The sequence below is a fragment of the Rhamphochromis longiceps genome, linkage group LG4 (assembly GCF_057381845.1).
Source record: "Rhamphochromis longiceps isolate RC_006_pf linkage group LG4, R_longiceps_female_GT1.1, whole genome shotgun sequence".
NCBI lineage: Eukaryota > Metazoa > Chordata > Actinopteri > Cichliformes > Cichlidae > Rhamphochromis > Rhamphochromis longiceps.
In genome coordinates this window covers 14,724,581-14,752,212 of record NC_140560.1, presented here as the reverse complement: position 1 = coordinate 14,752,212, position 27,632 = coordinate 14,724,581, and the positions used below count along the sequence as shown (strand labels likewise).

Here is a 27,632-nt window from a genome sequence, read left to right as displayed (position 1 = left end):
TTGCGCCATTGTAGCGATTAAACACATACAAAATATTACATCAATATTTTATACTTAGAACATGCAAATGCAAAGTACCCATCCTCAAGTATCCAAATCTTTTTTTTATGATTACACACGAATCTTTGAAACCTTCAGCCTTTCAGTGATTTATTTTAACACGACAAACAGAATCAGAACTTCAGATGAAGACTGTTAAAGTCTAGAGTCTATTTGATTGAAAAAAAACAACAAAAAAAAAAACCCCCCACACAACTCCCCCTCCAACAACAACAAAAAAGCAAACAAGACAGCAAGACAATCTGAAACACTTTATTTAAAACTGCACTATAACAGTGATGACTCTTTAAATTTAAACACTGCGCTTTAAATGAAACAAGCACATTAGAAATGACCGCCACAGTGGCTGTGTCTTGCTGGAATGACCTGACCCAGAAACAACCGGTCTTAATTTGGTTCTTTTAGAGTTGCAAGCTTTAGCGAGATATTTAAAAAAAGACAAAAACAAAAAAAACAACGCAACAGAAAATTTATATACTCAACACAGCCCCTCTTGGTGTATTATCATTTTTCCACTGTTTTTCTCCCCTATAATGGCAACTCAGGGTGATGGATGGGAAAATGACAGATTATTTTACATGAAGGCGACTCCAAAAAGATAATGTTGCTTCAAGGTTCTGACAGAAAAATCATAAGTCCAAAAATACAAGTAAGGGTTAGCCAGAACATCCTCTACATCCACAGTGGGTGCATTCAATGATCCTTCCCTGCAGGGAAAAAAGACACAGCAGAGGTCAGACAGGTATTTATAACTCCAAATTCTTGCTTATTAAAATACATAAACATCATCAAGTCTCCTGACATATCTTTTTTTATTTTAAAGATTTACATAAAGACTACACCTCACAAAAAAAGATGGAGTCAAGTAGGATATTTATCTGGGCTTTTATATTGGTTCAAACATCTTGCACAATATATTCCCATAACTTGTTTTTTGTGTAATTTTCTGTAAAACTAAGCAAAAACGTTTAATAGAAACAGATCATAAGCTACTTCTTTCTGTCACAAATGAAAGAAAAACGAGAGGATCATCCTGTCAGCATCTTTTCATACTGGCTATTTTATATACAGTGGCTTGCAAAAGTATTCGGCCCCCTTGAACTTTCCCACATTTTGTCACATTACAGCCACAAGCATGAATCAATTTTATTGGAATTCTATGTGAAATACCAACACAAAGTGGTGTACACGTGAGAAGTAGAACAAAAATCATACATGATTCCAAACATTTTTTACAAATAAATAACTGCAAAGTGGGGTGTGCGTAATTATTCAGCCCCCTGAGTCAATATTTTGTAGAACCACCTTTTGCTGCAATTACAGCTGCCAGTCTTTTAGGGTATGTCTCTACCAGCTTTGCACATCTAGAGACTGAAATCCTTGCCCATTCTTCTTTGCAAAATAGCTCCAGCTCAGTCAGATTAGATGGACAGCGTTTGTGAACAGCAGTTTTCAGATCTTGCCACAGATTCCCGATTGGATTTAGACACCAGACAGGTCAGGGATAAAGTTATTGAGAAATTTAAAGCAGGCTTAGGCTACAAAAAGATTTCCCAAGCCTTGAATATCCCACGGAGCACTGTTCAAGCGATCATTCAGAAATGGAAGGAGTATGGCACAACTGTAAACCTACCAAGACAAGGCCGTCCACCTAAACTCACAGGCCGAACAAGGAGAGCGCTGATCAGAAATGCAGCCAAGAGGCCCATGGTGACTCTGGACGAGCTGCAGAGATCTACAGCTCAGGTGGGGGAATCTGTCCATAGGACAACTATTAGTTGTGCATTGCACAAAGTTGGCCTTTATGGAAGAGTGGCAAGAAGAAAGCCATTGTTAACAGAAAACCATAAGAAGTCCCGTTTGCAGTTTGCCACAAGCCATGTGGGGGACACAGCAAACATGTGGAAGAAGGGGCTCTGGTCAGATGAGACCAAAATGGAACCTTTTGGCCAAAAAGCAAAACGCTAAGTGTGGCGGAAAACTAACACTGCACATCACTCTGAACACACCATCCCCACTGTCAAAGATGGTGGTGGCAGCATCATGCTCTGGGGGTGCTTCTCTTCAGCAGGGACAGGGAAGCTGGTCAGAGTTGATGGGAAGATGGATAGAGCCAAATACAGGGCAATCCTGGAAGAAAACCTCTTGGAGTCTGCAAAAGACTTGAGACTGGGGCAGAGGTTCACCTTCCAGCAGGACAACGACCCTAAACATAAAGCCAGGGCAGCAATGGAATGGTTTAAAACAAAACATATCCATGTGTTAGAATGGCCCAGTCAAAGTCCAGATCTAAATCCAATCGAGAATCTGTGGCAAGATCTGAAAACTGCTGTTCACAAACGCTGTCCATCTATGGTCTTTCACGTGGAATTCCAATAAAATTGATTCATGTTTGTGGCTGTAATGTGACAAAATGTGGAAAAGGTCAAGGGGCTGAATACTTTTGCAAGCTACTGTACATTGAACGTGTTTGCCTGATCAAGAAAATAAGCTCATATTTTCTTCAATTTGACAGTCACGTTTTCAGCTTTCTAGTCTCCTTTTCTGTTTCCTTTTTGTGTTTTCTTCATACAAACACACAAATTCTGTCTAAACAGAAACAAGCTCAATCTGTTGTTTCCTTGGAAACTGTTTGAAAAGATGATTCTAGCAAGAAATGCTAAAATACTGCCAGACTTACAACTTCCAGCTTGCTCTTGGGGACTCTGCAGATGCAGTTGGTTCCAAAGTTGGTGTCTCGTGTTTGGATGCAACGCAGGCAGCACAGGTTCTCATAGCCCTGCTTCTTCCACTTGGCAATGAGGTTCTTGTCTGCGTAGCCTTCCTTTATACAGTACTCGTATAGCTCTGCAAGGAAGAAACACAGTACAGGTTTGATATCTTGTACATTCCAGAACAGGAAATGTTAAGATAAGATACCTTTACCATCTCCCATAGAAGAAACTCGTCCTGGATCAGGAAACTGTTGCATCAATAATTAGACAACACAAATCAAGACAAACACCCTAAGCAGGCATACACACTTGAATGAATAAATGAATAACAATTAATAATTATCATTTGAAATATTCACCTCAAAAAACACTTCTCTGTCATGTTCATTAATCGGTTTAACTAACAGAAGAACAAATGAGTATAGTGGTTAGGCTTACATGAGGGAATCCTGTACCTCCTACCAGAGTTCGTCAATGTACAAATTACCTCGGGGAGAGAGGGTTATTGTTTCAGTGTTTTTTTCCCCCTAACGTTTTAATGTTATTTAAAAACATTTTCAGCTTTAGCCTTTACTGCATTTCAAAACAAGCTGCTGATGCCATGACATAAGAGTTTCTTCCCAGCCACCAATGCCACGAGTCTCCGGACCAAATGAAGACACTGATGGCTTTTCATAGATGCATTTTCCACATGTATAGTCCGAGTAAGTGCACTATGAATGCGTATACCTAGACCAGGGATCTCAAACTCACAGCCCAGGGGCCACTTTCAGCCTGTATATTGACGTGAAGAAATATAATGCAATTTGGCCCTTGAAATTCCTTTTTTGTTAGGGAGGATTTGTTTGTTGTTGAGTGCAATGTTAAAACAAGTTCTTTAAAAAGCAAAAAATTATTTAATACGAAGGCAAAATGAGCAGAGTATAAACATGTTGAGGGATTGGCTGTGAGTGTTTCAGTGAGAGAATTATTTGTAAAGAAAACCATTTTCACTAGCACTCAAAAACTATTGTGTACACTTATGTCTATATTTTATTGTGTTAAATACAAACAAAATATTAGCAGAAGTGCTGTCACATGTCTGGCCAGAAAGAGTGCCAATTTTTTTATTTGGTAGTTTAATAAAAGGCTTCATTTGGAAGTTAGAAAAAAATTGTGTTTACTTGTGCAGTTTTGTTTTGTTATACAATATCTGAAATTTAAAAACAACAACAACAAAACTACATTTTTTTAAGTATTTTGTGGGCGTTTTCTTGTTTGTTTGTTAGGGTTTTTTTGTAATACTTGAAGACTAAAGTGGTCCTCCAAGGAGATGAAAGTGCTAGCAGTGGTCCATAGCTGCCCTAAACACAACCTGTGTAATGGAAACACTTCAGCTGGCTGTGCCCACCTCTACTGATGGCTTTCCTTTTGTAGAATAGGTCATAGATGTATCGACTCCGCTGATGATGCAGCCTGAAAATGGGCCAGAGAGACTCCACCTTTCGCTTCCCCTCGTGCGGCTCAGTTTCAGCTAGAACACAGAACAAGATTCAGGATGGTTAGCTTTGATACCAGGAGCATGACATCACAAGGACTACCTGCCTTGGGGAACTGATACAATGCAATGTATTAATGTGGTGAACCCGCACAGGATTTTGGCACCTGTAAGCAGAAATATGATGGGCCAGGTGAGCTTCCCATTTCTTCCCAGTTACCGGATGTAGCTGATGTGAACAGGAAATCCAGGAAAACCACTGCCCGCGCCCCCACCCCACCTCACCCCAATTTTTTTTTACTGTGGGTACATCACATAACTCAGGTGAGAGCCAACTTGTGTTTCAAATATAAACATGTACTGAAACTGAATAACCCGAATCCATCAGTGTGGGGAGACCATGCTGCTTCACAGTGTCATACACAGGACTCACTTTGCGCATACAGCCCCACGGCCGATCACCCCGAGAAACTTCCCTGGCCTACCTTCTCTCATTTTCTGATCCAGCTCGTCCAAAGTGGGCTCAATGAGCTCCCAGCCGTCTGGGGGAGGCTTTCGACTCCTCTTTACTTTTGGCATTTTGTCTCTGTTTAGCTAAAAATGCAACAAAACGCTGTAAGTATTTTCCTGTTTGTCTTACGAGCCCCTCTCAGGCGCGTATATATGACGTCACATGCGGGGGGTGATTAAAAGGCCTTCCGTCTCTCGAACGACGTCATTGCGCGAAACTTAAGATAACCTCTTTATAAAGGCGTTAAGTAACTTCTTAAAACTTGTCTCAGCCTAATAAACTATGCAAGTTCCCCTAAAATACTTATTTCGTACGGTTAAGTATGTTTTACTGTCGGGCCTGGTCTATTGCATCACTTTAGCAGTCTTACAAATTGCCTTACATTTAAGGGCATTATTTAGATTTCTACACTACGATAGCCAATGTTATTTGGAAAAATAACTAACACGTTTCTTGGAATATTTTATGTGTGGTTCATAGCGGCATACGGGCTTACCAAAAAAAACCCGTGTGTTCACTATTTATGAACCGGCATATCCTTGGACAACGCAAAATATACTGCTCCTTATTGCAACTGTGAGTTTAGCCAGCTGTCAGTTTGTGTCGCTGCCGTCACATTTATGTTTTCTGTCAGTGTTCACTGGTTAGGGACTTTATAGTAAAGACTTCGTTTGTTAAAATGCCAAAAGGAGGTAAGAGTGACTCTAAAAGTTGTTTGAATGGACTGAAATCATTTTTGTATGTTTGTTTGTCCGCTGTTAGCCACCCGATGGACATGTACCGCTGGGGCGGCATTCTAACTCGCATAACTACGCTCTGAATGATGTTTCAGCATTAAGCAGGCCTGTGCCAGCATGTCTATAAACTGCTCAGATTCATCTGATGCCTGTCTGTCCGCTCTTTCTTTCGTGCTCTGTACAAAATGCGATCACATCTGTGTTTTTCGTCGTCCTTCCAGGTAAGAAAGGTGGCCACAAGGGTCGGATGCGGACGTACACCAGCCCCGAAGAGATAGATGCCCAGATGAAGGCAGAAAAGGAGAGGAGAAAGGTTGGTGGAGTGTACACTCAGTCATGTCCCACACAAGTAGACCGGCTGGAGACTACACTTCCCACAATGCAACGCGAAAACAGCTGAAAAGAATAAAACATAGCCGGATACATTTTTGTTAGACACTCCTGATTGAAAGTTATCCTTGTTACGTCAGAGATGTCGAACATAAGGCAAGGGGGCTAGAATCGGTCCAGCAAAGAATCCAGTCCGACCCACTTTTTTCATAGGTTTTCTTATTGAAAAAGAAAAGCCAGTCCCCCCCCCCCCCCCCCCCCCCAATAACAACTCATACTGAACCAAAGTGATTAAGTAACAGCTAAACAAGTAAATGACTGAAAAGTTATAGTTTTCACCATCTGCTATAGAACCTTTTTATTTAATGAGCTACCAAAAAAAGGGAGGGGGTTATGCCATTTTACAAAAATATATCATGTAGAGAAATTGAGATGTATTGTTGAAATTGCACTTCTTTTTCTTAAAGTATCTCAGCGATTAGATGATTAGTTAAACATCTTTATTATGTATTATGTAAAAAATAACAGTCATTTATGTATTGTAGCAAGAGCAAGAAGAGCAGGAGCAGGAAGGTGCAGCTCAGAATGACACAGCAGAGGAGAAGCTACCAGGTTCTGGATCAGAGGACAGCGATGATGAAGATTCCCAGGTACTGCCACAGCTTTTCCATCATGTACATAAAGGCCAATGTGTTATTTAATGTGCACACTTAAAGCACTTCTTATGATCTCAATATGTGGTTAGTGTTTGGCTTGCACTGTATGAGATGTTGGTGTTTGTCTGCAGAGGAGGAGAGCCGGTGTCGAGGGATTGATAGAAATTGAGAACCCCAACAGAGTGGCTCAGAAGTCCAAGAAGGTGACGCAGATTGAGCTGGAAGAGCCCCGGCAATTGTCAAGGAGAGAGAGGTGTGTGTCATCAGCCTGTCACCTTGTATTAGTACCAATAGGGGACTTTACTTGAAAGTATAGTATTAAATGAAACCTTTTCAATGAGCTTATGAGATTTGGACTATTGTGGATTATGAACCTGAAGCGCAAATTGTTAACAGTTTGAGAAAAAGCTGCTTGGTACACACAAATCTAATCTGAGGTGACTATGTGTCATAAAGGCTTTTTGTGTGTAGAACATTACAGGAAAACTGAACTCCTGTCATTCCTCTAACCTTGAAACATGTTCTTCTGCACAGAGAAGAGATCGAGAAGCAGAAGGCCAAGGAGCGTTACATGAAGATGCACTTGGCCGGCAAGACAGACCAGGCCAAAGCTGACCTCGCTCGCCTCGCCATCATTAGAAAACAGAGAGAGGATGCGGCAAGAAAGAAAGAAGAGGAGAAAAAAGGTAAGTACCTCAGCTGTGCAGGCATTTCATAAGTGGTTATTTAACAGCACAGACTGAATTAAACACCAGGTGGTAAATGTTGAGTTTCCTGTGAGGAAAACTGGCAATGAAAGTGAATTCTTTACATTTATTTTCAGAAAAACTGCACTGTTATTGGCACACCTTACACCCTATTACTTTTTTTAGTGTTCAGCATTCTTTTCGATGATATCTTAAGGGCAGCTGGAGGAGTGAAAATACATACTATTTTTAATAGTATACAGTATGTATTATATATTTATTATTGTAACAGGTTTAGTTTACAATATTACATGTTAAAAGGTGCTTAGGGTTAGATAAAAGCACTAATTTATTGTGTGTGATTGTAGACGGCTGTTTAAAAATGGAAAGGTGCTATAGGAGTACCAGTCCACTTTCTGTTACCTCCGAACTTGTTTTATGATGTTTTTACTCATCTTATCTCCAGTTTTCAGTTAGTAATAAATAAGTTACTTTCCTCACTGACTTTCAGCAAGGAGAGGCTCTTACAATAAAGTGTTTTTTATGTTTACTAAATCAATTAAAATAATTTACCTAAAACCTTGTTTTTCTAATGCAATACTCAATGGCAGTCATACAACATAACAATATATGTCTTACAGTTTAAAGTGGTGATAAGACTTAGTTGAGGGACAAATCACTGTCCTGTTACACCGTACAAAACCTGAATTAGTGCCCCTGCCTTATTTTGCAAGTGCTAGATGTCCCACTTCTTTCCCATTAGCTCATATTTGTTTTTCTTGTGTCTTATACCAAGTGGAGGGCAAGCACGATTACTCTGCACTTTTCCTGAGGAGTTGCAGCAATGGTCAAAGTGTTATTATTGGTGTTACAAAGCCAGATTGTCACAGTTATGGCAGTATTGTAATTGATGTTTGCCATACTTGTATCTCCCGGCATTGATCTGTTACGCTTGTTTTCAGTTCCACTCCTTTAGAATAGCTTTGAATGATTCCCATTTCAAAAATAATCCATATTTCTCATACTAGTCTTTGGTTGAGCATTTTGGTATGTCCTTTGTCTGCAATAGGCTGTTTTAGTGTCTCCTCCTTTAAGACAAACCTTTCTCTTGATTGGCTGTCCCGCCCAACCAGCAGGCTTGAAACATCAGGTGGGCGAGGCTTCTGTGTTCACGCCAGAGCCATCTTCCTGAAATGACTATGTTCAGGATCTCTGCAGTAGAAAAAAAAACACCTGTCTGACACTGAGTGTTTGGAGCAGTTTGAAGCCTGAACTTTTTTTTTTTTGTACTGTTGACCTTGATAACATGAGTGTCCACAGTTGATACAAAAGTCAGAAAGAGCATATTAGGTGTACTTTAATAAACTTGTTAGTGTTGATAAATCTCTCTTGTCCTGTACAGTGTGTGCATGTATTTCTGTGTGAAAGAAGTCTCCTCTGAGTAAAAAAAACAACAAAAAAAACCAGCACTTGTTTACACTGGCAGAACACAAAACACAGTTGAAGCTTATTACATTTTGTCGCATCCTTGTGCTAACAATATACTCACTTATTGCTGTCAAACAGACCTTTGACAATAATACCCAGTTGTTGCCATGTGTAGATACATTTCTGATAGTCAGGTCAGGCTGTGACTTGAGTCATGCACACTGAAGTTCAGAATTAAATTAAGAAAGCTGACAAAGTACTTAATCCTGCTTAGTCCACTCGAAAAAAATTGTGATTCATGTGACTAATTTCCTGCTCTGAGATGGTCTATTAAGCATGTAATGATGTCTAGTCTGATTCCAGAAATGTATTGACACAATCCCAGCATTTGCAGTAGTCGTGGATTAGTAGTTAATCAAGCCTAGGTCCACTACAACAACTGGCTGTTTTCATCTTGAATTTTCTCTTTGCAGCAAAAGAAGCGGCGGCGGCGGCGGCGGCAGCAGCAGCTAGAGGAATAAACTCCCTATCTCTCAAATGATGCACAGTATCCGAAGCGTTTTCACTTGCGCATGGACTGAGGCAATATATCTTTGACTATTTTTAAAGGAAGATCTATGAAGAGTATTTGATATTTACTGTAACGTGTGACCGTCGGAGGAGACACCAGTGAAGAGGGGTTATGTATATTTTGGCGTGGGAATAAAGGCCTCGTTCCTTCCAGGAAGTAAAGCTACAATTGAAATCAAATTCACGTACATTGGGATGAACCCCTCGATATTGAACATGGTAAACTCATCATTGTACAATTTCAACTTTCCTAACTGAGCTTTGCCACTCTTTTTTTTGTTTGGGTTTTTTTTTTTTTTGGGGGGGGGGACTTACGTTGTATATAACTGACTCATGAAAATATTTCAGATTAATAAGATGAACCAGTGAAATGTGTCTGTTCATTTATTTGCTTCTTTACCGGAATGTCCTGGTGTAGAGGAGACTTTTGTAACTTCAGGTGCAAGAGTCCACATCTGGGTCCGCTGATATGGAAGTCAGCTGATATTTACTTTATGGAGTCTGCCGATTCACTGCAGGTTTAGACAGCATTCGTTAGGTAGATTTAAAAAACCAAATAGTTATCAGTTAATGTAACTGATAAATTAAAATGAGTAAAATATGGCTTTGTGGTAGTCATTGGTATAATGCATGGAAGCATTACCTGCAACCCAATAATTAGGAGCATTTAAATCAAGATTTGACCGGTGTCCCAGATGCCACACTCATTCTATGACATGAAAAAGCTCATGGCACGATGGGTTCAGTGCATGTATTATAAATTAAAGTTTTACTCCAACACTTTGTTGCTATCAAATTATGTTTATTACAATAAATTAACTTGCACACAAATAGTCTCAGATAAAGAAACCATTCATCCTATCAACCTAAATTTGACTCACATGAAAAACTAAGTCCACCCTTACCCTCTTAATTCTGTTAGAAACAGTAAGTAGCGGCAAGTTCTGCTAATCAAATGAACTTGATAAACTGATCATCAGTCAGTGTGGCCACCTCCATAAAAACAGAGGTTTTGTCAGTTTGCTGGGCTGTGTGTATGTTAACACAAATAGGAAAGACCTCAGCACTGATCTCAGAGGAGGAATTGTTGTTGTACATTAATCTGGGAGCATTATAAGGTCATTTCTAAACAATTTGAAGTCTGTCATGCTGCAGTAAGAAAGGTCATTCACGAGTTAAGAAGTGGGCCCACACAAATTCCACCACAATGATGTGAGAGACTGATAAAGACGCACAAAAGTCAAATAACATTTTACAAGCTTCAGTCAAACCACAGATGCAAAACTGTAGAAAAATACAGAATTGCGTTTAAATACACATGAGAAGATGCATCAATGAAAATATAATTTATTTCTTTGGGAGTTATACATTTATAATGAACTGAAATGACTGAAGCTATTAATCACATTTATCTATCCTTTGATCTTAACTGTGGACGATTTAATATGCAATTAATGTGATTTCTGTTAGACGTGTGTTTGTGGTGGCACCAACAGTCCAAAGTTAGATATGAGAAGTGCTATTTTACAGCTGTTCTTCATCATGGTATGCATAGATATACTCTCACTGGCCACTTCATTGGGTACATCTTTTTAGGTGCTCATTAACTTCAACTATCTAATCAGCCAATCACTTGGCAGCAAATCAGTGCTTTTGGGAATGCACTGATTTGTTGATTTTGAATTACATCAAAATGGGATAGAAAGGTGACTTAAGTGACTCAATGTGGCATCATTGTTGGTGCCAAACATGCTGGCCTGAATATTTCAGAAACTGCTGATCTGCTGGGATTCTTCCACAGACACCGGTCTATGTGAGGGACTGAGGAGTAAGGCACAAGGACAAAAGTAATGTTTGTTTTAACTGAATATAAAATTGTACATTAAAAATCCAGAAAAGCAGCTACTAAACATGGCCAATGTGAGGTAAGTAAAAAAACAACAACAACCCACAACCCCTCCTATTATTAATGACTACATTTACAAGAAATAAAATTCTTTGCAAAGTTTTCCAATGCAATGTCTCCTGCTTTCAGTCCACTGTAAGATTCCTACGGTGGAAGGGGGTTAGCTGAACTGCTGCTCACTGGATATTTTCCCCTTTTCAGATCATTCTCTGTAAACTACATATGTTTGTGTGGGAATATCACAGCAAATCCTCAGAATAGACATTTAAATCACCTTTCTTCTCCGTGCTGATGGTTACTTTGAACCTGATCTAGAGATGGAGATGAGCTGTCATGTGATTGGCTGATTAGATTTTTTTTAGTTAATGAGCATGCTAATAAGTGTGCCTAATAATGTGTCCGGTGAGCTGATCTCCATTTTTCCTCACAGTCGTCTTCATGTCTGTGCCCGTAGCACAAGGTGGCAGTAAAGAATGTAGCACGCAGGATAAAAAGCAAACGAAGAAGAAGCGATGCGCTGATTGGTGGGAAGTTTGGCGGACTTTACCCTCCGCTGTGAAGCTGATATTACTGTTGGCGCTCAGGGGCTCGAACTTCAGCTCAGTGTACGGCTGACAGCGCGGGAGTCTCCACAGACGGTGAGCTGGTTAAAGTTTCACACACAGAGGACGGTAATGTTAATGCGAGCAGGGAGAAAATATGTGGAGAAGTAAATGTGTTTTGCACTTTAACCTTCGTTAAAGCAGATTAGCTCTGCAGGTAGAAGTTTTCACGTTTTGTGTTTTTTAAACTTGATGATGTGTTCAGGGGTCCTCTCAGTTCAGATTTAGCCAGCGTGTGCACTGAACAGCTGTTGCTGTCTTTCTGGGTCAGTCAGGAGATGTAATGAGAAGCATGCGCTGCACAGATGCATGACTGTCATGAGGAGAGACAGTCTGATAAAGATCTGGCAGCTGTGGATTTCATGGAGCAGTGAGCTTGTTATCTGGGTTACAAAATAACCAGTGATGCGGCTTATTGTGTAGTTCAGTGACCTTTTTGGGCAGTGCTATGGTTCAAAGTTTAGCCTTATCACTATAATACTGTAGCAGGGGTGGTGTGCTGCTGCATATTCACTCTTTGTCTGAGGCTTTGTGCTGCAATAATGGAGCATCTGTAGGGCCAGTTTGTCAGCAGCGCTGTCTGCATGCTGTGTCATCACACACAGATGTTCATTTCTTTCAAATTGATATTGTTTTTGTTTTTATGTCTGTGTAAAAGTCTCATCTTTTAGATTTCCACTTTGTGAGACCAAGAAAAAAACAGCAATCATGTCTTTATCTAACGCCCATCATATAAGCAAAGAAGAATGGGAATCGCACAACAAGATGCTGCTGGAGCCGCTGGCAGTCAACGACTCAGAGGTTTGTGTTTAGTGGAGGTAAAACATCAAATTACCTAATAAACGTGTACCTAATAATGGGCCTTTGAGAGTTCCCACCTAACAGGTGTGTGTGTGTGTGTGTGTGTGTGTGTGTGTGTGTGTGTGTGTGTGTGTGTGTGTGTTCAGGTGTTCTCCATTATTAAAAAAGAGAAGCACAGGCAGACGTACGGTTTGGAGCTGATAGCATCTGAGAACTTTGCCAGCAGAGCTGTTCTTGAAGCGCTGGGTTCCTGTATGAACAACAAATACTCCGAGGGCTATCCTGGCCAGAGGTACAATCTAGTTAAAATCCCAACTGGCTCAATCTCATTAGTGTGGCATTAACATTATGAACATTATTTGTAATGGTGAGCATGATTCATGTGTACAGGTACTACGGTGGTACGGAGCATATCGATGAGCTAGAAAGACTTTGTCAGAAGAGAGCACTGGAGGCCTACAGTCTGGACTCGGAGAAATGGGGTGTCAACGTTCAGCCATACTCGGGTATCAAATATGGATGCATTTAAATCTGAGTCTGACTACACCCGTTGGCATGCAACATCTGCCGTGCTCCTGTCACTTACTGTCATACTGTTTGTGCTTCTCTGTAAGGGTCACCTGCAAACTTCGCCGTCTACACGGCTGTTGTGGAGCCCCACGGCAGGATCATGGGGCTGGATCTTCCAGATGGAGGTCACCTGACACACGGCTTCATGACTGAGAAGAAAAAAATCTCGGCAACCTCAATCTTCTTTGAGTCCATGCCATACAAGGTATGTATGTGCACGTATGGTCGGGAACCAAAAGGCTCTGTCGGAGTTGGGAACAAATTTCTCAAAGATGCGATGTGCTCTGGTATTTCCTCACGACAGCTGGGACAAATCACAGAATCAAGGCGGTTATTTGAGTTACTGTTCCCTTCCTATCAGCTCAAAGCAGTTTGGCCATTCTTCTCTGACAGTGACAGAGCTTTTTCATCAGAGAACTGCCACTCACTCAGCAGTTTCTGAAACACTCAGACCAACAATCATACCACATTAAAAGTCACTTAAAACATCTTTTTGTCCCCATTCTAATGCTCAATCTGAACTTCAGCATGTCGCGCTGATCATGTCTACATACTTAAATTCATTCAATTAAAGTCATAAGATCGGCTGACTAGATATTGCTGTTTAAGGTGGTGTATAAGGTCAAAGATAAGATTTTTGGAAACAAAAGTGAGCACTAGAAATCACCTTGTGGTGGGAGCACACCATCTGTAACACCAGTGAGTACTTCAGACTCAATGAACTACACATCTGTGAAGTTTGACTGAATCTCCCACGGGTTGTGATGCCATTCATGCTGAAAAAAAATATCGTCAGATTCATTAAAATTGATCAGTATCTGCTGTGGCTGTCTATGTTTGTAAATGTGGGCAAAATCAAAACAACTGATTTCACTTTGGTTCAAGTTTTATCCAAAGTCCAACTATGTGGTGTTGTCCTCATCTTATGTATAGCAGGTGTTATATTTTGGTTTCAAATTCAAATTTTATTTGTCACACACAACCATACACAGTATGACATGGGGGTGAAATGCTTGTAGCTGTACAATGCCCGACCATTAAATGACAGAAGAAAGTTTTACAATATTTACAATTTACAGTTTCCTACAGAATTTACAAATTAACTTAGGAATTTACAGTAAAGAATGTGCAAATAGCAGAAGAGATTATAAAGATTATAAGGATTATAAATTATAGGATTATAGGAAATGTGTGGTGGTGCGTGTGGTGACGTGTGTGAGAGTCCAGTCTTATAGTGACGTGTGTGGGAGAGTCCAGTCCTACACCTGGTTCAGGCCCCGAATAGCCTGGGGGAAGAAGCTCCTCCTCATTCTCTCTGTTTTGGCCTTAAGGGAGCGGAAGCGCTTCCCAGACCTCAACAGTGAGAAGAGTCCATTGTTGCGATGGGAGAGGTCCATCATAATCTTCCTAGCTTTGGACTTGCACCGCTTGGTGTAGATGGACAGCAGGTCAGGGAGCTCTGATTGAATGATGCGTTCGGCCGAGCGCACCACCCTTTGCAGATCTCGTCTGTCCTGCTTGGTGCTGTTCCCAAACCAGGTGCAGATGTTTGCCGTCAGGACGCTCTCGATGGTGCAGGAGTAGAAGTTCTTGAGCACCTTCAGTGGCAGATGGAAGTCTCTAAGTCTTCTGAGGAAGAAGAGACGCTGACGGGCTTTCTTAACCAGGGTGTTGATGTGACAGGACCATGACAGGTCCTGAGTGATGTGGACACCCAGGTATCGGAAACTGTCCACTCTCTCCACTGGCGTGCCACTGATGATGAGGGGTTTGTAATTCCTCGCCTGCTTTGTAGTGAAGTCCACGATCAGCTCCTTAGTCTTGCTGATGTTTAGGAGGAGGTTATTCTCCTGGTTATGATGTGGTCTGCTGCTTCTCTGTCCAGGTCCATCCAGAGACTGGCTACATCGACTACGACAGGCTGCAGGAAAATGCACGACTCTTCCACCCTAAACTCATCATCGCAGGTAGTTCATCCCTCCTATGTTTTTATCTTTTTACTTTTATGCATCAGTGAGCAGTGACTGGGAACTTTAAATCTGAGGGTATTTGTCGGGGGAAGAAAAGAAAATCTCTACACTTTGTCTTTTTTTTGTCTTTCTCAGGAACAAGCTGCTATTCTCGCAACCTTGACTATGCCCGCTTGAAGCAGATTGCTAATGAGAACGGTGCCTATCTGATGGGAGACATGGCTCACATAAGTGGATTAGTGGCTGCCGGAGTGGTGCCCTCACCCTTTGAGCATTGTGACATTGTTACCACGACGACGCACAAAACACTGCGTGGCTGCCGTGCTGGGCTTATTTTCTACAGAAAAGGTATAAAACGGACCTGAAGCTTTTTCTCCCTTTGTCTTGTTGTAAATCTGCTCTTCCCCACACTGATATCTGTGAATTCACTATTTTTATTTGACCTTCTCCTCTTTCTCGTCTTCACTCCATCTCTTCAGGAGTGCGGAATGTGGATGCCAAAGGAAAAGAGACTCTGTACAACTTGGAGTCGTTGATTAACCAGGCCGTGTTTCCCGGACTGCAGGGAGGACCGCACAACCACGCCATCGCAGGTCATCATTTTCTTCCACTTTCGCTTTTTACTAATTTTCATGTCTCTCACTGGGCTCATGTTTTGTTTGTTTCTTTTCCTACAAATGGCAGGTGTTGCTGTAGCTCTGAAGCAAGCCATGACACCAGAGTTCAAGGCCTATCAATTGCAGGTTCTCGCTAACTGCAGGGCTCTATCCAGCGCTCTTATTGACCATGGCTACAAGATTGTCACCGGTAAGTACTGCAGAGCACCATAATAGACAAGTGGAAGAGAAAATTGCCATGACAGCCAGCTGAAAATACACTGAGTGGGAGAAGAGCAATCAACATGGATGCAAAAAGTATAACTAAGCCCCTTTACTTTTTATTTTTTCATTCTTCAGAGTAAAAGAGGCTTGAAGTTTCCAATCCCGCAATAACTTGACCATCCATCCCTGCTCAATCTTATTTGATTGATGTCCTATGTGAACATGAGACATGGTGCATGCGATGCTTTATAAAGCCTCCCTTATATATAGTTCAAAAGAGAGGGTTGTTTATAAATTTCAGAAGGCCAGCATGTTCATGTGTGTTTGCGTGGCAGTAAAGATCCTGTGAATGTTTCGGAGGATGCCGAGGACGGGGAACACCATGGATGCCCAAGAACGAGTGTTCGAAAACAAATCAAATGAAGGCGTCAGAATGATTGCAGCAATGTGTCCATCAACAAAGAGACTTAGGGAAATCTTTGCACAACATGAAGGACATTTAGGCAAAGTTTATCCCACGGTTGGGATAAACTCGTGAAACAAATTGAAGCAAATCCGGAGTATTTATATCTGGAGAAGGTTGGACATCACCTGGGTTGCCAAGGATGAAAGAATTCAAGTTCAAGGCTGTGTTAACGGTTTTCTTTGACATTAAGAGCATAATTATGGATTAGAGGACGGGGTTCTAGAGGAATTAACAAAAGGGATTGAACCAAAACTCTATTATAAATGGGTTCTTGAACATTTTTATCTAAGGGTGAAGAAAAAGAGGCTACAACTGTTGGAAAATGGTTCCCTCTTTCATCAGGACCCACACTGCTCTCTCTGAAAGGTTCTTTGGTCCACACCACACTCTGTATTTGCCTGATCTTGCACCATGTGACTTTCTTTTCCCTAAAATTGGATCTGCTCTCAAAAGAACTGATTTTGAGTCTTTTTCAGAAGAAGAAAACGATAGCTTTTGAAATGCCTAATGAAAGATCTGCTGCACTGCTTTGATTGGAAGACGAGAGTGCAGCAGCGTGTAGGTGCAAAGGGGGAAAATATCAATTCATTAAAATTGAATTACAGCATCAGCCTTATATGGTCATTGACTTAACTGATGATCCTGAGCCTGAGTGAGCCTGAATGATTGATCATCTCTCTGTGATGGAGTAGCCTGCCCAGTGTGTAGCGCTCCACTATCTCAGTGGGGTTAAAAAGGTGGATGGATGATTTGTAGCTTCATGCTCATCTAATGTTCCTTTTTGTAATCTCTTAATGTGCAGGCGGCTCTGACAACCATCTGATCCTGCTGGACCTGCGCAGCAAGGGAACCGATGGAGGACGAGCAGAGAAGGTCCTGGAAGCATGTGCCATTGCTTGTAATAAAAACACCTGTCCAGGTAGTTAGTGAGTGTGTGTGTGTGTGTGTGTGTGTGTGTGTGTGTGTGTGTGTGTGTGTGTGTGTGTGTGTGTGTGTGTGTGTGTGTGTGTGTAAGGCAAAGTAGTTTTCCATACACGAGTATGGCAAGTAAGGAACATTTCATATTTAAGATGGGATAAGAACTTTATTTATCCTGAGGGAAATTCTTTTGTCATAAACATGCTCAGAAGCAGAGGAATAAGGCAAGTTTATTTATATAGCACAATTCAACAACAAGGTGATTCAAAGTGCTTTACACAGAAATTAAAAAACAAAAACAATAAAGCATGATTTAAAATTGATTAAAAAAAAACAGTAGATAAACTCAGAACAGTAGATAAAATCAGTAGTTAAACTGTAAGTTAAGTGAAATTTAAAGATGTACAATAAGATTTTTTTTTTTTTTTTAAGTAGATAGATCCCATTTTTGCTTGATTGGTGTCTCTGCAAAGTCCCATTCTTAGTTTTTCTCGTACATCTTTGTAGGAGATAAAAGTGCTTTGCGACCTAGCGGCCTGAGGTTCGGCTCGCCGGCTCTTACCTCCAGAGGCTTGGTGGAGAATGACTTCAGGAAAGTGGCTGAGTTCATCCACAGAGGTAATTTATTTCTTTAAAGGAGGAATTGGTATAAAAAGATTTCTCACAAACAAAATGTAAATAACCCATGCTTTCCATTCTTCCGCAGGCATTGAACTGACTGTGGAGGTGCAGAAAAGTCTGGATCCCAAAGCCACTCTGAAGGTGTTTGTTCAGGCATTATCCCAGGGAGAGAAGTTCCAGCAGCGGGTAGCGGAGATCAGGGTTGAGGTGGAGGCTTTCGCCGGACAATTCCCAATGCCAGGTCTACCCGAGCTGTAGAGCGCAGTTCAGACTCTAAATGCAGCTGAACGGATGATTCAAGAAGATTAGTACGAAGGCATATGATGCTGGGTTTTTGTTTTTCCTTTATTTTGACTGTCGACTCACAGTTCGCATGGATAGACACGATTTCTGTTCAAACAGATTTAATAACCATCGAATTATTCTGTGTTGTTACTGAGCCTTTCCCATTTTTACGTGTTTTCCATTTAGCTTCATGGTCGGGTGTTACAATCATATTTAAGCTTTGAGCTCATCAGAAATCTCACTTTCATCTTTATTAAGATTACACTTCAGAGGTTTTGTAGCAAACTACCACATTTTCAGTATATAGTATCGTAAGTACAACTTTGAAAATAAAATAATTACATTCTGAATAAACTAAGAATGAACGAAACCTCAGCTGTTATGTTTTGTTTTGCTTTATTTTTTCCCCCAGTCTAAGTACATCAGTGCTCTGGACTCTGATTAAGTAAAGTAGATATTGGAAGCTTACAGTGGTTTAATAATCTTGATTTAGCAGCAATAGAAAAACAGCTGATGCTGGCTGGAATGTCATTACAAGAGCACTGGACAAATGAAAATTCTGGTAGAATAAAAGTTAAGGGGTCATTAAAATTCAAATCACCTTGATGAGAACGAGTCCACAGAGAGTCGAATATCCAGACCCTGTGTTCCTGTGAAACCTGGACGTTGGTTTCAAAGGGTGAAAATAAGTTTTCTCCAGTAGACATTTTTTTCTTCCTAGTACAATTCTCAGTGAAGAGATATCCTGGACTTGGATTTTCACTCAAACTGGATACTGCTGTATGAATCTGTATATGCTATAACATAGTCTCTTTCAGGAAAAACGGTCAGTAATCCTGAAAGATCAGGTGATACAGGACATTAGAAAACACTGAAACAGCATAGCATGCTGCTGGCATCCAATTTAAAAAAAAAAGAATATCTAATTTTCTACCTTTCATATGTTGCTTTTGTACCAATTTTAAATTAAACAAACAACCTTATTTACATTTTACGTGGTGTCCCAATTTTATTGGAAACAAGGATCTGATATGTTTCTACTGAAAACTACAAATGTTGGTACAATCACTGGTTTGGGGGTTTTAAAATTTTCTTAATCTATACATTTGATTATTTTAGATTAGAATCTTGTTTGCAGTCGCACTTTTCTCCTCTCCTCCTTCCCCTTATCTTCCCTGCTTAGCCTCTTGTGTCCTTGTCTTGTCTCGTGTGTATTACTTTCCCTGGAACACTCTCTCACAGTCTGTTCTCTAAAACCTAAAAGAGAATTATGGATTTGATCAACTGGTCTCTGAATGCTATTGACACCCTTTTCTCAAGGAGAAGTCTGGGCTCGGGTGAGCCCAAGTGCCCTGGAGGGACTGATAGACTGTTTACTTAGCCTGGTAGGGCGAAGGAAACTGTCTCAGCTGAACTATGGACACGGACACACATACACTTACACTGATAAGCACTCACACATCCCCCCTCCCCTTCCAATGCCTTCGATGCTTGTTGCCTCCTGGGAACACGAGGCGGGTCTGGACCCGCACTGGAGAGACGGCGAGGGGCAGGATGGCTGCTGTGTTGCCTGGGATTACTCCTTTCCCCTACCCAACCCTGTTGCTCGTCACGTGCTCTATAATGTTGTACTGTGGACATTTATGTGCTTTCTGTCCTGAGGAGTTTTTTTTGTTTCCTGTTCTCATGCTGTCCTCCTATAGCCCAGTATGAGTAGAGGTCTCTTTTTTTCCTCTTGTACTTTCCCATTGTAGTGTATATTTCATTGTTTTTTCTGTAATGCAACCGTTCTCTGACTTGTATCCCTATGTGATGTCTGTGTTGTGTGTGTAAAGTCGGGGGGCAGGTTGCCCTGCATTCCACTGCAGGGCAACCTGCCACTGCATGTGGCGAATAAAAGTTGAATTTGAACTCCATCAACAGACAAGCTCGGTTTGAGAAGTGTTGATTAGTGTTTGGGTTCAAATGAGCCAAAATCAGGTTTTGCTCAACATGATGTGTATATGTGTGTATATACGTATGTATGGATAGATAGAAACATATATGTATATAAAAAAAAAAAAATTACACATAACATATAATGTAATTGCAATGAGGTATTTCTGTAGTCTATTGATACTAGATAGTGGAAAAGGGGTGGGATTAAATAAGCTTATGCTTCTTCCTGCTCCTTTTTGAACATGAACGTTAATTGGAGTTGTGGTTGCTCGTTTTCCTTTTGTTTTGCTTTGTTCATTTGTCTCTTTTAATTCTATTTTGTTGTACTTTTTCAACATGTTCAAAATAAAGATTCAATCAATCAATCATTGAAGATCAAAATAACACATCCCAGTACCCTCAGCTTTCCCACTGAGAAGCTCTATAATAATCATAATAAATGCACGAAAGCAACAGCGATGGATTTTATAAAGAAAAAAAAAACACTTCAGTGAAGCTGAATAAAACCTTGTCGGGCCTGTTTTGTACCAATGGTGTCAGACATAAAGGGGCACCAGAATCCAAATGTAATCAGTTTTACATCTTTTCCTTCCAGCTCCCCCCTGGCTATTCATGCTACACTACAGTAATTTCTGATTTCAATGCTCTTACATTCAGATTACAAATGATCGACTATAGAAATTTCTGTTTTGGCTCCACGGTTTTTTCCTGTAATTTTTCTCATTTCTTACAGTTTAAGCCCAAAGAGAAATGCTGACAGATTTTACTAAAGCAGCATTTCTTCATCATGTGGAAAAACTGAAACTTACTGTTGAGTTGTGGATTTAACGAAGCGCTCTGCGATCGTTTAGTCTTGTCTGATTTTGTCAGGTCGGAGGTCAGCCTGCGCGCCTCCCATCATCCACACAGAACAAGGAGTAGTTCGGGGACATACAAACATTTACGGGCCGGTCGTGTCCATGGCTTGTCTTTAAAACCGACATTAGACCTACAAACTACGGCATCTGTTGTATTCTCGGTATCGGAGTTTGGTGCTAACTTATCAGTTAGCTTGGCTAGCCGCCTTAGCAGGCTGAGAGGGAACTTGGTAGCTAGTAGCTAGACTTCGAGCTAGCTTAACCGAAACGGACATTTATCTGATCGGAGGAGTGAATAGACTGCAGGGGACATGCAGGATTTACTGGCCAACGTGGACCACATCAAGTTTGACCTGGAGATTGCCGTGGAGCAGCAGCTGGGAGCCCAGCCGCTGCCTTTCCCCGGCATGGATAGTAAGTGCTGGGATGCTAGCTGGTACTAAGCCCGCTGCGGGTTAACCTTAAGCGGAATTAACGGTAAAAGTGACGAGGGGAGAGTTGACCGCCACTGACTACTTATGTTCATTGACCCTGTGATCGTGTGTGTCTCTGCAGAGTCCGGGTCTGCTGTGTGTGAGTTCTTCATGAGAGCTGCGTGTCAGAAAGGTAAAATCACAACATGGTCTCAACTCTGTGGTGATGTCACTGCAGCGTGAACGGCCCCAACAATGAACTCTTTAACTTCCGTAAAGTTAAAGTTTAGACACTTCACGCCACTCAAACGCACAGATCGGTGCTGGTTGACCTTTTTTTAAGCAAGCTCGACCTCTCATGTCTAAATACAGCCTTAGATATACTGTTTACACACTGCTACAGTAGCCTGCACCTCACTGATTTCCAAGAATAGCCCATTTTCACAATGTTGTGAATTATATTACTCCTCTAATAGCTTCAAGGGAAATGACCTTTCCCCCCCCATCTTTATTAATCACTTTTGTAACCATTTCAATCCCTGCCATTAGGCCAGTCTCTGCTGATCTCAAAATGTCCAAATTTAAAGTACTAAATTGTGTTTTAAGTGATCAGCATGACACTGAGAGCCATGTGTGTCTTAATGAGGAGAAGGTCACAAAGCGCACTGTGTCTCACAGGTGGGATGTGTCCGTTCCGTCACATCAGTGGAGAGAAGACAGTGGTGTGTAAGCACTGGCTCAGAGGTCTGTGTAAGAAGGGAGACCAGTGCGAGTTTCTCCACGAATACGACATGACCAAGATGCCTGAATGCTACTTCTACTCAAAGTTCGGTGAGTTGACATCATGAGTGCATTTATTTGGTTAAACTTTGCACAGATCTTGTCAGATGAATGCCGTACTGATTAATGTTTTGTTCTGCGACCCTCACAGGTGAATGCAGCAACAAGGAGTGTCCTTTCCTACACATAGATCCAGAGTCCAAGATCAAAGACTGTCCCTGGTATGACCGAGGCTTCTGCAAACACGGTAAGGTCAAATTCTGGTACTAATACCACAAACCCACTGCTTATAGACGTAGCCTGTCTGTTCTGTGGTTTAAATGGAGAAAAACATAATACGTCTTATTATTTGTCCTCATCTGTGTCTCCGTCTTCTTACCTCAGGTCCTGACTGCCGACACCGACATACCAGAAGGGTGATCTGTGTGAACTACTTGGTGGGCTTCTGTCCAGAAGGAAAGTCCTGTAAATTTATGCAGTAAGTAGTCCTTTTACATTTACTTCCTACACAACAGGTATGATTCCTGATAGGACCGCTGCTCCACATTAAGTTGGTTAAATCTGCCAAGCAATTGTGCAGGAATTTCATTACATTACACTCCAGTATAAATGGTCTTTGTTTGATTTTATAATGATGGATAGCTGGATTAAAAGTTTTTTGAGACTTCACCCTGCAGTAACGTAAATTATACGTTGATGTTCCTCCACAGCCCCCGATTTGAGCTGCCTATGGGCGCTTCTGAACAGCCTCCTCTCCCACAGCAAAACCAGAACCAGGCAAAGGTAAGAATGCACACAAACACTCGAATGATGCATCCCGATGCCGGCGTGGATCCATCTCACAGGATGAATCAGCATGACTCTCGGTGCTTCTATTTAACTGTTCGTTCCTGTTGCTGAGGTGCACAGTGAAAACAGTCTCTCTGCTTGCCTCCTGCCGCAGCCCGTGCCTACCATTGGTCGCTCGTCGCTCTCCTTAATCCAGCTCACCAACTCCATCCCAGCCCAGCGGCAGCAGAACAACACGACTACTGTGTCTCAGCAGAACAATCTAAATGCCAACAGAGGGCCTCGTCCGCTGGACCAAGTCACCTGCTACAAGGTGAGTCGGCTGTACATCTGTGTGATTAAAGCTATGCCAGTCTCTCGCTTTGGTCGTAATTGCAATCATTAATCAAACTGTGGTTGGTTATATTGCCAAAGCATGCACCGGCCATACATTTAGATCATTAAAACCAGACTTTTCTCAAGTTTAGATGCACTTGTAAGGTTTTACCTATAATACTGGTTTCCTCTGCGTGGTTGCAGTGAGCCTTGAATAAGATGGATCACTGGTGCTCTTGTGAATTTATCCAGCTTCTTAAAGGGGAACAATTTTCTGAATTTCTTGGCTCTCCACAGTGTAGTACTTTACACATTTGCCTAAAAGCAAAAGGCGGTGACACAAATCTCTTTGGGATGAAAAATGTGCACAAGAGTCTGGCTCCTCAGTTCAAACACAATCTGGAATCATCAGTTTTAAGTTTGCTTCCCACTTTTTTCTGATTGGCTGTCTCTTGCAAATTGTATGCTGAACATGTATGAATGTGGGTGGAGCAGCTGTTCCAACAGCCTGGGGTTTTGGGTTATAGGATTTACTTGGACATTCACTGATATCATTATTTAAACCTTGTACACTTTTAACAGAGCCACCAATCTCACAGCACATATGACTGTAAATAATGAAGGGAAAACACCCCTAAAACAATCTCCTTTAAAATTAGAGGATTTTTTTTTTTTTTCCCTCGCTACTGGGAACAACTGGAACATGCAGTAAATGTCGTTAATTGCTTCATTTCCGTCTTCCTCTTGTCTGCAGTGTGGCGAGAAGGGCCACTATGCCAACAAATGCACTAAAGGCCATCTCGCCTTCCTGAGTGGTCAGTAACCTTCAGCCGAACACCTCAGTGCTGTAGCGCACCACCCCTGATGTGAGCAGAAGAGAGAATGGGGAAGACTGCTCTACATGCTGGTGTTTCTTAAAGACTAACTGCTGCCCGACAGACACGGACAGTGGGAGGGGGGCCTGTGGACACATGAAAGTGACAAGAAAAAAGGTCATCCGGCCTGATTTGCTGGGTTTGTACAGTACAGGTGACTTTGAAGAGTCACTCCCAGGGTCCAGACTGCTGCAAACACCAATACAGGTGCTGTTGTTCCTCAGGTCATGTGACTGCAACTGCCACTGCTATGTTCCAAGTCTGACCGTGGAAAAAAAAAAAAAATTTGAACAAATGTGATAAACATCTTAGGAATGTAATTTAGCTTGTACTCAGTGCCCAAATCCACACTAGCTACAACGGTCTCATTCTGGACATTTCAGCCTCTGTTTAGCAGCCGTGTGTGGCAGGTACGGTAGTGCAGAGCAGCTGGAAGAGACGCTTTGTTGACAGTCTGAACATATTCTGTCTGTACAAATAAATGTTCTTGTTTCAGATTTTATTAATTTTTTTTACCCCTCACTTCTGATCTTCTCATAGCCACTTCTGAGATTTACACAGTACACTCACAACAGTAAATCCTTATCCTTATTTTTTATTGGTCACAACAATCACATATGAACAGAGCCGAGGATAGAAAGAGCTGACGCGTTCCTGAAGGGGCTCAGTGGTACTTCCTCCAGCGATCGTGTTCTACAAGAAAAGAAGCAGAAGTCGTTTAACATATTAGCTTTTTTTTTTTTTTTTACCAGTGAGGTTAACTGTGACAGGAGTGCAAAGAAAGAAAAGAGGCTCTGTAAGCGAGTGTTTCTCTTACTGATGTGGTCGTATTCCCATAAGTAGCTGATGGCCACGTAGCCCACGAGCAGCATAGCTACACCACCGATGCCCCCCTTCTTCACATTGATGTACTTGTTGTAGTATCTGTCATGGCCTAGAAGAGAAAACGGCATGGTCAAGTGTCCTGTTTAGTATTCAATACATGCAAGAGGAGCACTCATTCTGTGACCTTAATTACTACTGAGGCCAGATTCTCAAATTAGTGTCCCAAGTATAAGTAAAGCTACTAGCACAGGGGTCAGCAACCTTTACTGTCAAGAGACATTTTTCAGCAATTTGTGATTCAAAAAAATAAAAGACCACAAAGCAGACAATATATCAAAGTGAAATCTAAAAACTTTAAAACAGTCAATTTTCAACATAATTTTAACTAAAGTCCAGCTTTAGATTAAAAATACTTGGTGGTGAAAGTGAAGAAATCATTCCATTTTCCCCTCACACTTTTTTGTTTTTAGATCTGGAATCCATACCAACTGAGAGTTAAAACTACACAGCCATGCTGACCATTTTTACTGAGGTTCAGCAAAAATCAAGGCGATAAACATGAGCTATGATGCACATCGTAAAATATTTTTTTAAGAATCTGTGTTTAAGGACACAATTGTACTGCTGGTAAATGTAAAGAGTGTTTTAGATCAGGGGTGTCGAACTCCATGCCGGTGTCCTGCTGAGTTTAGATAACACCCTGGGTCAACACCACTGAATGAAATGATTAGTTCATTGGCAGGCCTCTTGAGAGCTTCAAGACATGTTGAGGTGGTAATTTAGCCTCACTGGCCCCCCCGAGGCCTGGAGTTGGACATCTGATCAATGCCAAAAACTGAAATATTCACACACAAAGCCATTGTTTATTTTTATATACATATCCATTTTCTGATAAAGTCACTGGAGAGGTTCAGGACCCTTGTACTAAGGAAGCGCCTAGCCAAAGGCAGAGCTGAGCCCTCATAAATAACATTCCTTACATAACAGATGCGTTACAGGTGAAACCATAAAGATGCAATAAGCTGAAGTAGTTAATGTGGATGGGTTTAAATATGTGGGGGTCAAAGATCCAAAGCAACCGACAGTGCATAAGAGGTGAGGAAGAGAGTGCAAGCTGAAAAAAATGTATATAAATAATCAGTCAGTGTTTAAAAACCAAGTTCCAGTAGATAAAAAAAAAAAAGAAAAGAAAAACGTTTTTCCTGCCCACCAGAAGTAGTCGGAGCAAGATGTACTCACCCCTGCGAATGGCTGAGAGGATGCCATTGGGAGTAAAGTCTCGACCTCCAAGCCAGGCTCCCAGCTCGTTGAGTTTCACGTCCATCAGCCGCTTCTCAGCTAAGGAAACTAAAAACACGTAAAAAGAGCGTCATCACTGAAAATGCACACTGTCAACAAAGAATAAAAACATGCCACTGAATTACAAACATTAGCAATCTAAAAACACGTTTAAACCGCTTGTCTAAGAAGACAAAAAGTGGCAACATCGTGTACCGAGGATACAAAATTGTAATTTCCCTACATATTTTCTGACTTTTTTTTTAAAAAAATATCCAATAAACTATTAACCTTTCAAATAATTATCAGGCTAAGAGTTACGGAGACTAATTAAAAACCGAAGCTCTTAATTCTGCAAAATAATTAACAACTTGTTAACATGTTTTCAGTCGTCGCAGTAATTCAATTACACTCAAAACACAGCAGCCGACTCGCTAGGAGCTAGTTTGAAATTTACCAGGTGTGTGTAGCCGATTGTGATGACATAATGAATGAAAGTTTGCTGGACCGCTTTTCAAAAACACCATAAAGCACACAACAAGGCACCCAAGCACCCAAGTTCTTCTTTATGTTTTTTTACAATTAAAGTTGGTCAAAGAGACCATCCTAGTTTGTGCTAATCGCACCGTGTTTGCGTGCTACCGAGCAAGCTAGCTAAAGAAACCGTTATATAATCGACACGTTTATCAACAGCACGATTATTAGAGCTTCATCCAAGCTGTAGGTCACTCTGAAAGGTGCAGTTAAATGTAAAAAAGCGGCCTGCAGATTTATTTTCACAGTAAATCCGCCAATGACACGCAAAGTCCTTGACGTGACTCAAAGGGTTTAGCGAGGCCTTCAGTCCGAAAAAGACCTTCAAGTGACGAATTCACGGCTTGTCTGATAGAAAACACCCCTCAGTCCCCAAAAGCCTCGTTATATGCCAAGATGATGACATATAAAACAAAAACAGGACAATATTTTTTTGGGAGAAGGCACATTACGGTACCTGCTCTGTCCGCCATCTTGACCGGTGCAGAAGGTTTGCTGCAAGGAATGATGGGAATAAAAGGAGAAAGTGCATTATGGGAGGTCATGTAGTTTTAAAGTGAATCCACTAGAGAGCGGCAAAAGCAATAAAACCAAACAACAAACATTACTAGAAAAATTTGCATTTCCTGCGAAAATGCAGTGTGGATGCTTAAAGCTGAAGCTGTATGCAAAAAGTAGCTGAAAAAGCTGAAAAGTTGCAGAAATTGTAAAAACTTTGCAGAAGCAAAAGAAGTTTGCTAAAATGGAATAACTTAGCAGAACTGCAATATCTTAGAGGAAACATAATACTTGGCAGAAATACAATAGCATAGCAGAATTTAGCAGAAATATTGTAACTTACCAGAAACATGATAACTTCTCAAAAATACAAGAATTTAGGAGAAATAGTATAAGATAAC

General features: G+C 41.1%; 5 protein-coding genes across 5 annotated transcripts; 3 read left to right on the top strand and 2 right to left on the bottom strand.

The window, feature by feature from the left end:
* Positions 1-296: 296 nt before the first annotated feature.
* On the bottom strand, positions 297-5,084 carry bud31 (BUD31 spliceosome associated protein). The gene is made up of 4 exons (XM_085403452.1): positions 4,737-5,084; positions 4,165-4,287; positions 2,741-2,907; positions 297-767 (listed from the first exon to the last, which is right to left on the bottom strand). The coding sequence occupies exons 1-4, from the start codon at positions 4,828-4,830 to the stop codon at positions 717-719; spliced, it is 435 nt and encodes a 144-aa protein (XP_085259578.1). The 5' UTR covers positions 4,831-5,084; the 3' UTR covers positions 297-716.
* A 217-nt stretch (positions 5,085-5,301) lies between these two features.
* pdap1b (pdgfa associated protein 1b) lies at positions 5,302-9,772 on the top strand. The gene is made up of 6 exons (XM_085403451.1): positions 5,302-5,454; positions 5,721-5,812; positions 6,375-6,479; positions 6,617-6,738; positions 7,020-7,171; positions 9,073-9,772. The coding sequence occupies exons 1-6, from the start codon at positions 5,442-5,444 to the stop codon at positions 9,138-9,140; spliced, it is 552 nt and encodes a 183-aa protein (XP_085259577.1). The 5' UTR covers positions 5,302-5,441; the 3' UTR covers positions 9,141-9,772.
* A 1,823-nt stretch (positions 9,773-11,595) lies between these two features.
* Positions 11,596-18,499, top strand: shmt1 (serine hydroxymethyltransferase 1 (soluble)). Its single transcript, XM_085403450.1, has 12 exons — positions 11,596-11,713; positions 12,336-12,478; positions 12,625-12,770; positions 12,869-12,984; positions 13,093-13,253; positions 14,934-15,015; positions 15,154-15,366; positions 15,498-15,611; positions 15,703-15,825; positions 17,108-17,224; positions 17,731-17,841; positions 17,930-18,499. The coding sequence occupies exons 2-12, from the start codon at positions 12,386-12,388 to the stop codon at positions 18,100-18,102; spliced, it is 1,449 nt and encodes a 482-aa protein (XP_085259576.1). The 5' UTR covers positions 11,596-11,713; positions 12,336-12,385; the 3' UTR covers positions 18,103-18,499.
* A 2,434-nt stretch (positions 18,500-20,933) lies between these two features.
* cpsf4 (cleavage and polyadenylation specific factor 4) lies at positions 20,934-24,591 on the top strand. The gene is made up of 8 exons (XM_085403448.1): positions 20,934-21,338; positions 21,480-21,530; positions 22,016-22,168; positions 22,269-22,364; positions 22,502-22,595; positions 22,828-22,900; positions 23,061-23,219; positions 23,976-24,591. Exons 1-8 carry the CDS (start codon positions 21,236-21,238, stop codon positions 24,042-24,044), a joined length of 798 nt encoding a protein of 265 aa, XP_085259574.1. The 5' UTR covers positions 20,934-21,235; the 3' UTR covers positions 24,045-24,591.
* An 84-nt stretch (positions 24,592-24,675) lies between these two features.
* atp5mf (ATP synthase membrane subunit f) lies at positions 24,676-27,238 on the bottom strand. Its single transcript, XM_085403449.1, has 4 exons — positions 27,191-27,238; positions 26,161-26,268; positions 24,914-25,030; positions 24,676-24,789 (listed from the first exon to the last, which is right to left on the bottom strand). The coding sequence occupies exons 1-4, from the start codon at positions 27,204-27,206 to the stop codon at positions 24,761-24,763; spliced, it is 270 nt and encodes an 89-aa protein (XP_085259575.1). The 5' UTR covers positions 27,207-27,238; the 3' UTR covers positions 24,676-24,760.
* Between the last annotated feature and the right edge of the window lie 394 nt (positions 27,239-27,632).

What these genes read in the sequence shown, in the direction of transcription:
- bud31 (XM_085403452.1), bottom strand. Translation starts at nt 4,830, where the DNA reads ATGCCAAAAGTAAAGAGGAGTCGAAAGCCTCCCCCAGACGGCTGGGAG. An exon ending in GGATCAGAAAATGAGAGAAG is followed by an intron (nt 4,288 to 4,736) that starts GTAGGCCAGGGA and finishes TCTGTGTTCTAG; the next exon opens with CTGAAACTGAGCCGCACGAG. An exon ending in CCAAGAGCAAGCTGGAAGTT is followed by an intron (nt 768 to 2,740) that starts GTAAGTCTGGCA and finishes TTTTCCCTGCAG; the next exon opens with GGAAGGATCATTGAATGCAC.
- pdap1b (XM_085403451.1), top strand. An exon ending in CAGAAAAGGAGAGGAGAAAG is followed by an intron (nt 5,813 to 6,374) that starts GTTGGTGGAGTG and finishes TATGTATTGTAG; the next exon opens with CAAGAGCAAGAAGAGCAGGA. An exon ending in CAATTGTCAAGGAGAGAGAG is followed by an intron (nt 6,739 to 7,019) that starts GTGTGTGTCATC and finishes TCTTCTGCACAG; the next exon opens with AGAAGAGATCGAGAAGCAGA.
- shmt1 (XM_085403450.1), top strand. Translation starts at nt 12,386, where the DNA reads ATGTCTTTATCTAACGCCCATCATATAAGCAAAGAAGAATGGGAATCG. An exon ending in CCCTAAACTCATCATCGCAG is followed by an intron (nt 15,016 to 15,153) that starts GTAGTTCATCCC and finishes TGTCTTTCTCAG; the next exon opens with GAACAAGCTGCTATTCTCGC. An exon ending in TGGCTACAAGATTGTCACCG is followed by an intron (nt 15,826 to 17,107) that starts GTAAGTACTGCA and finishes CTTAATGTGCAG; the next exon opens with GCGGCTCTGACAACCATCTG.
- cpsf4 (XM_085403448.1), top strand. Translation starts at nt 21,236, where the DNA reads ATGCAGGATTTACTGGCCAACGTGGACCACATCAAGTTTGACCTGGAG. An exon ending in CTACTTCTACTCAAAGTTCG is followed by an intron (nt 22,169 to 22,268) that starts GTGAGTTGACAT and finishes CGACCCTCACAG; the next exon opens with GTGAATGCAGCAACAAGGAG. An exon ending in ACCAAGTCACCTGCTACAAG is followed by an intron (nt 23,220 to 23,975) that starts GTGAGTCGGCTG and finishes TCTTGTCTGCAG; the next exon opens with TGTGGCGAGAAGGGCCACTA.
- atp5mf (XM_085403449.1), bottom strand. An exon ending in CCTCTCAGCCATTCGCAGGG is followed by an intron (nt 25,031 to 26,160) that starts GTGAGTACATCT and finishes TTTCTCTTCTAG; the next exon opens with GCCATGACAGATACTACAAC. An exon ending in ATGGGAATACGACCACATCA is followed by an intron (nt 24,790 to 24,913) that starts GTAAGAGAAACA and finishes CTTTTCTTGTAG; the next exon opens with AACACGATCGCTGGAGGAAG.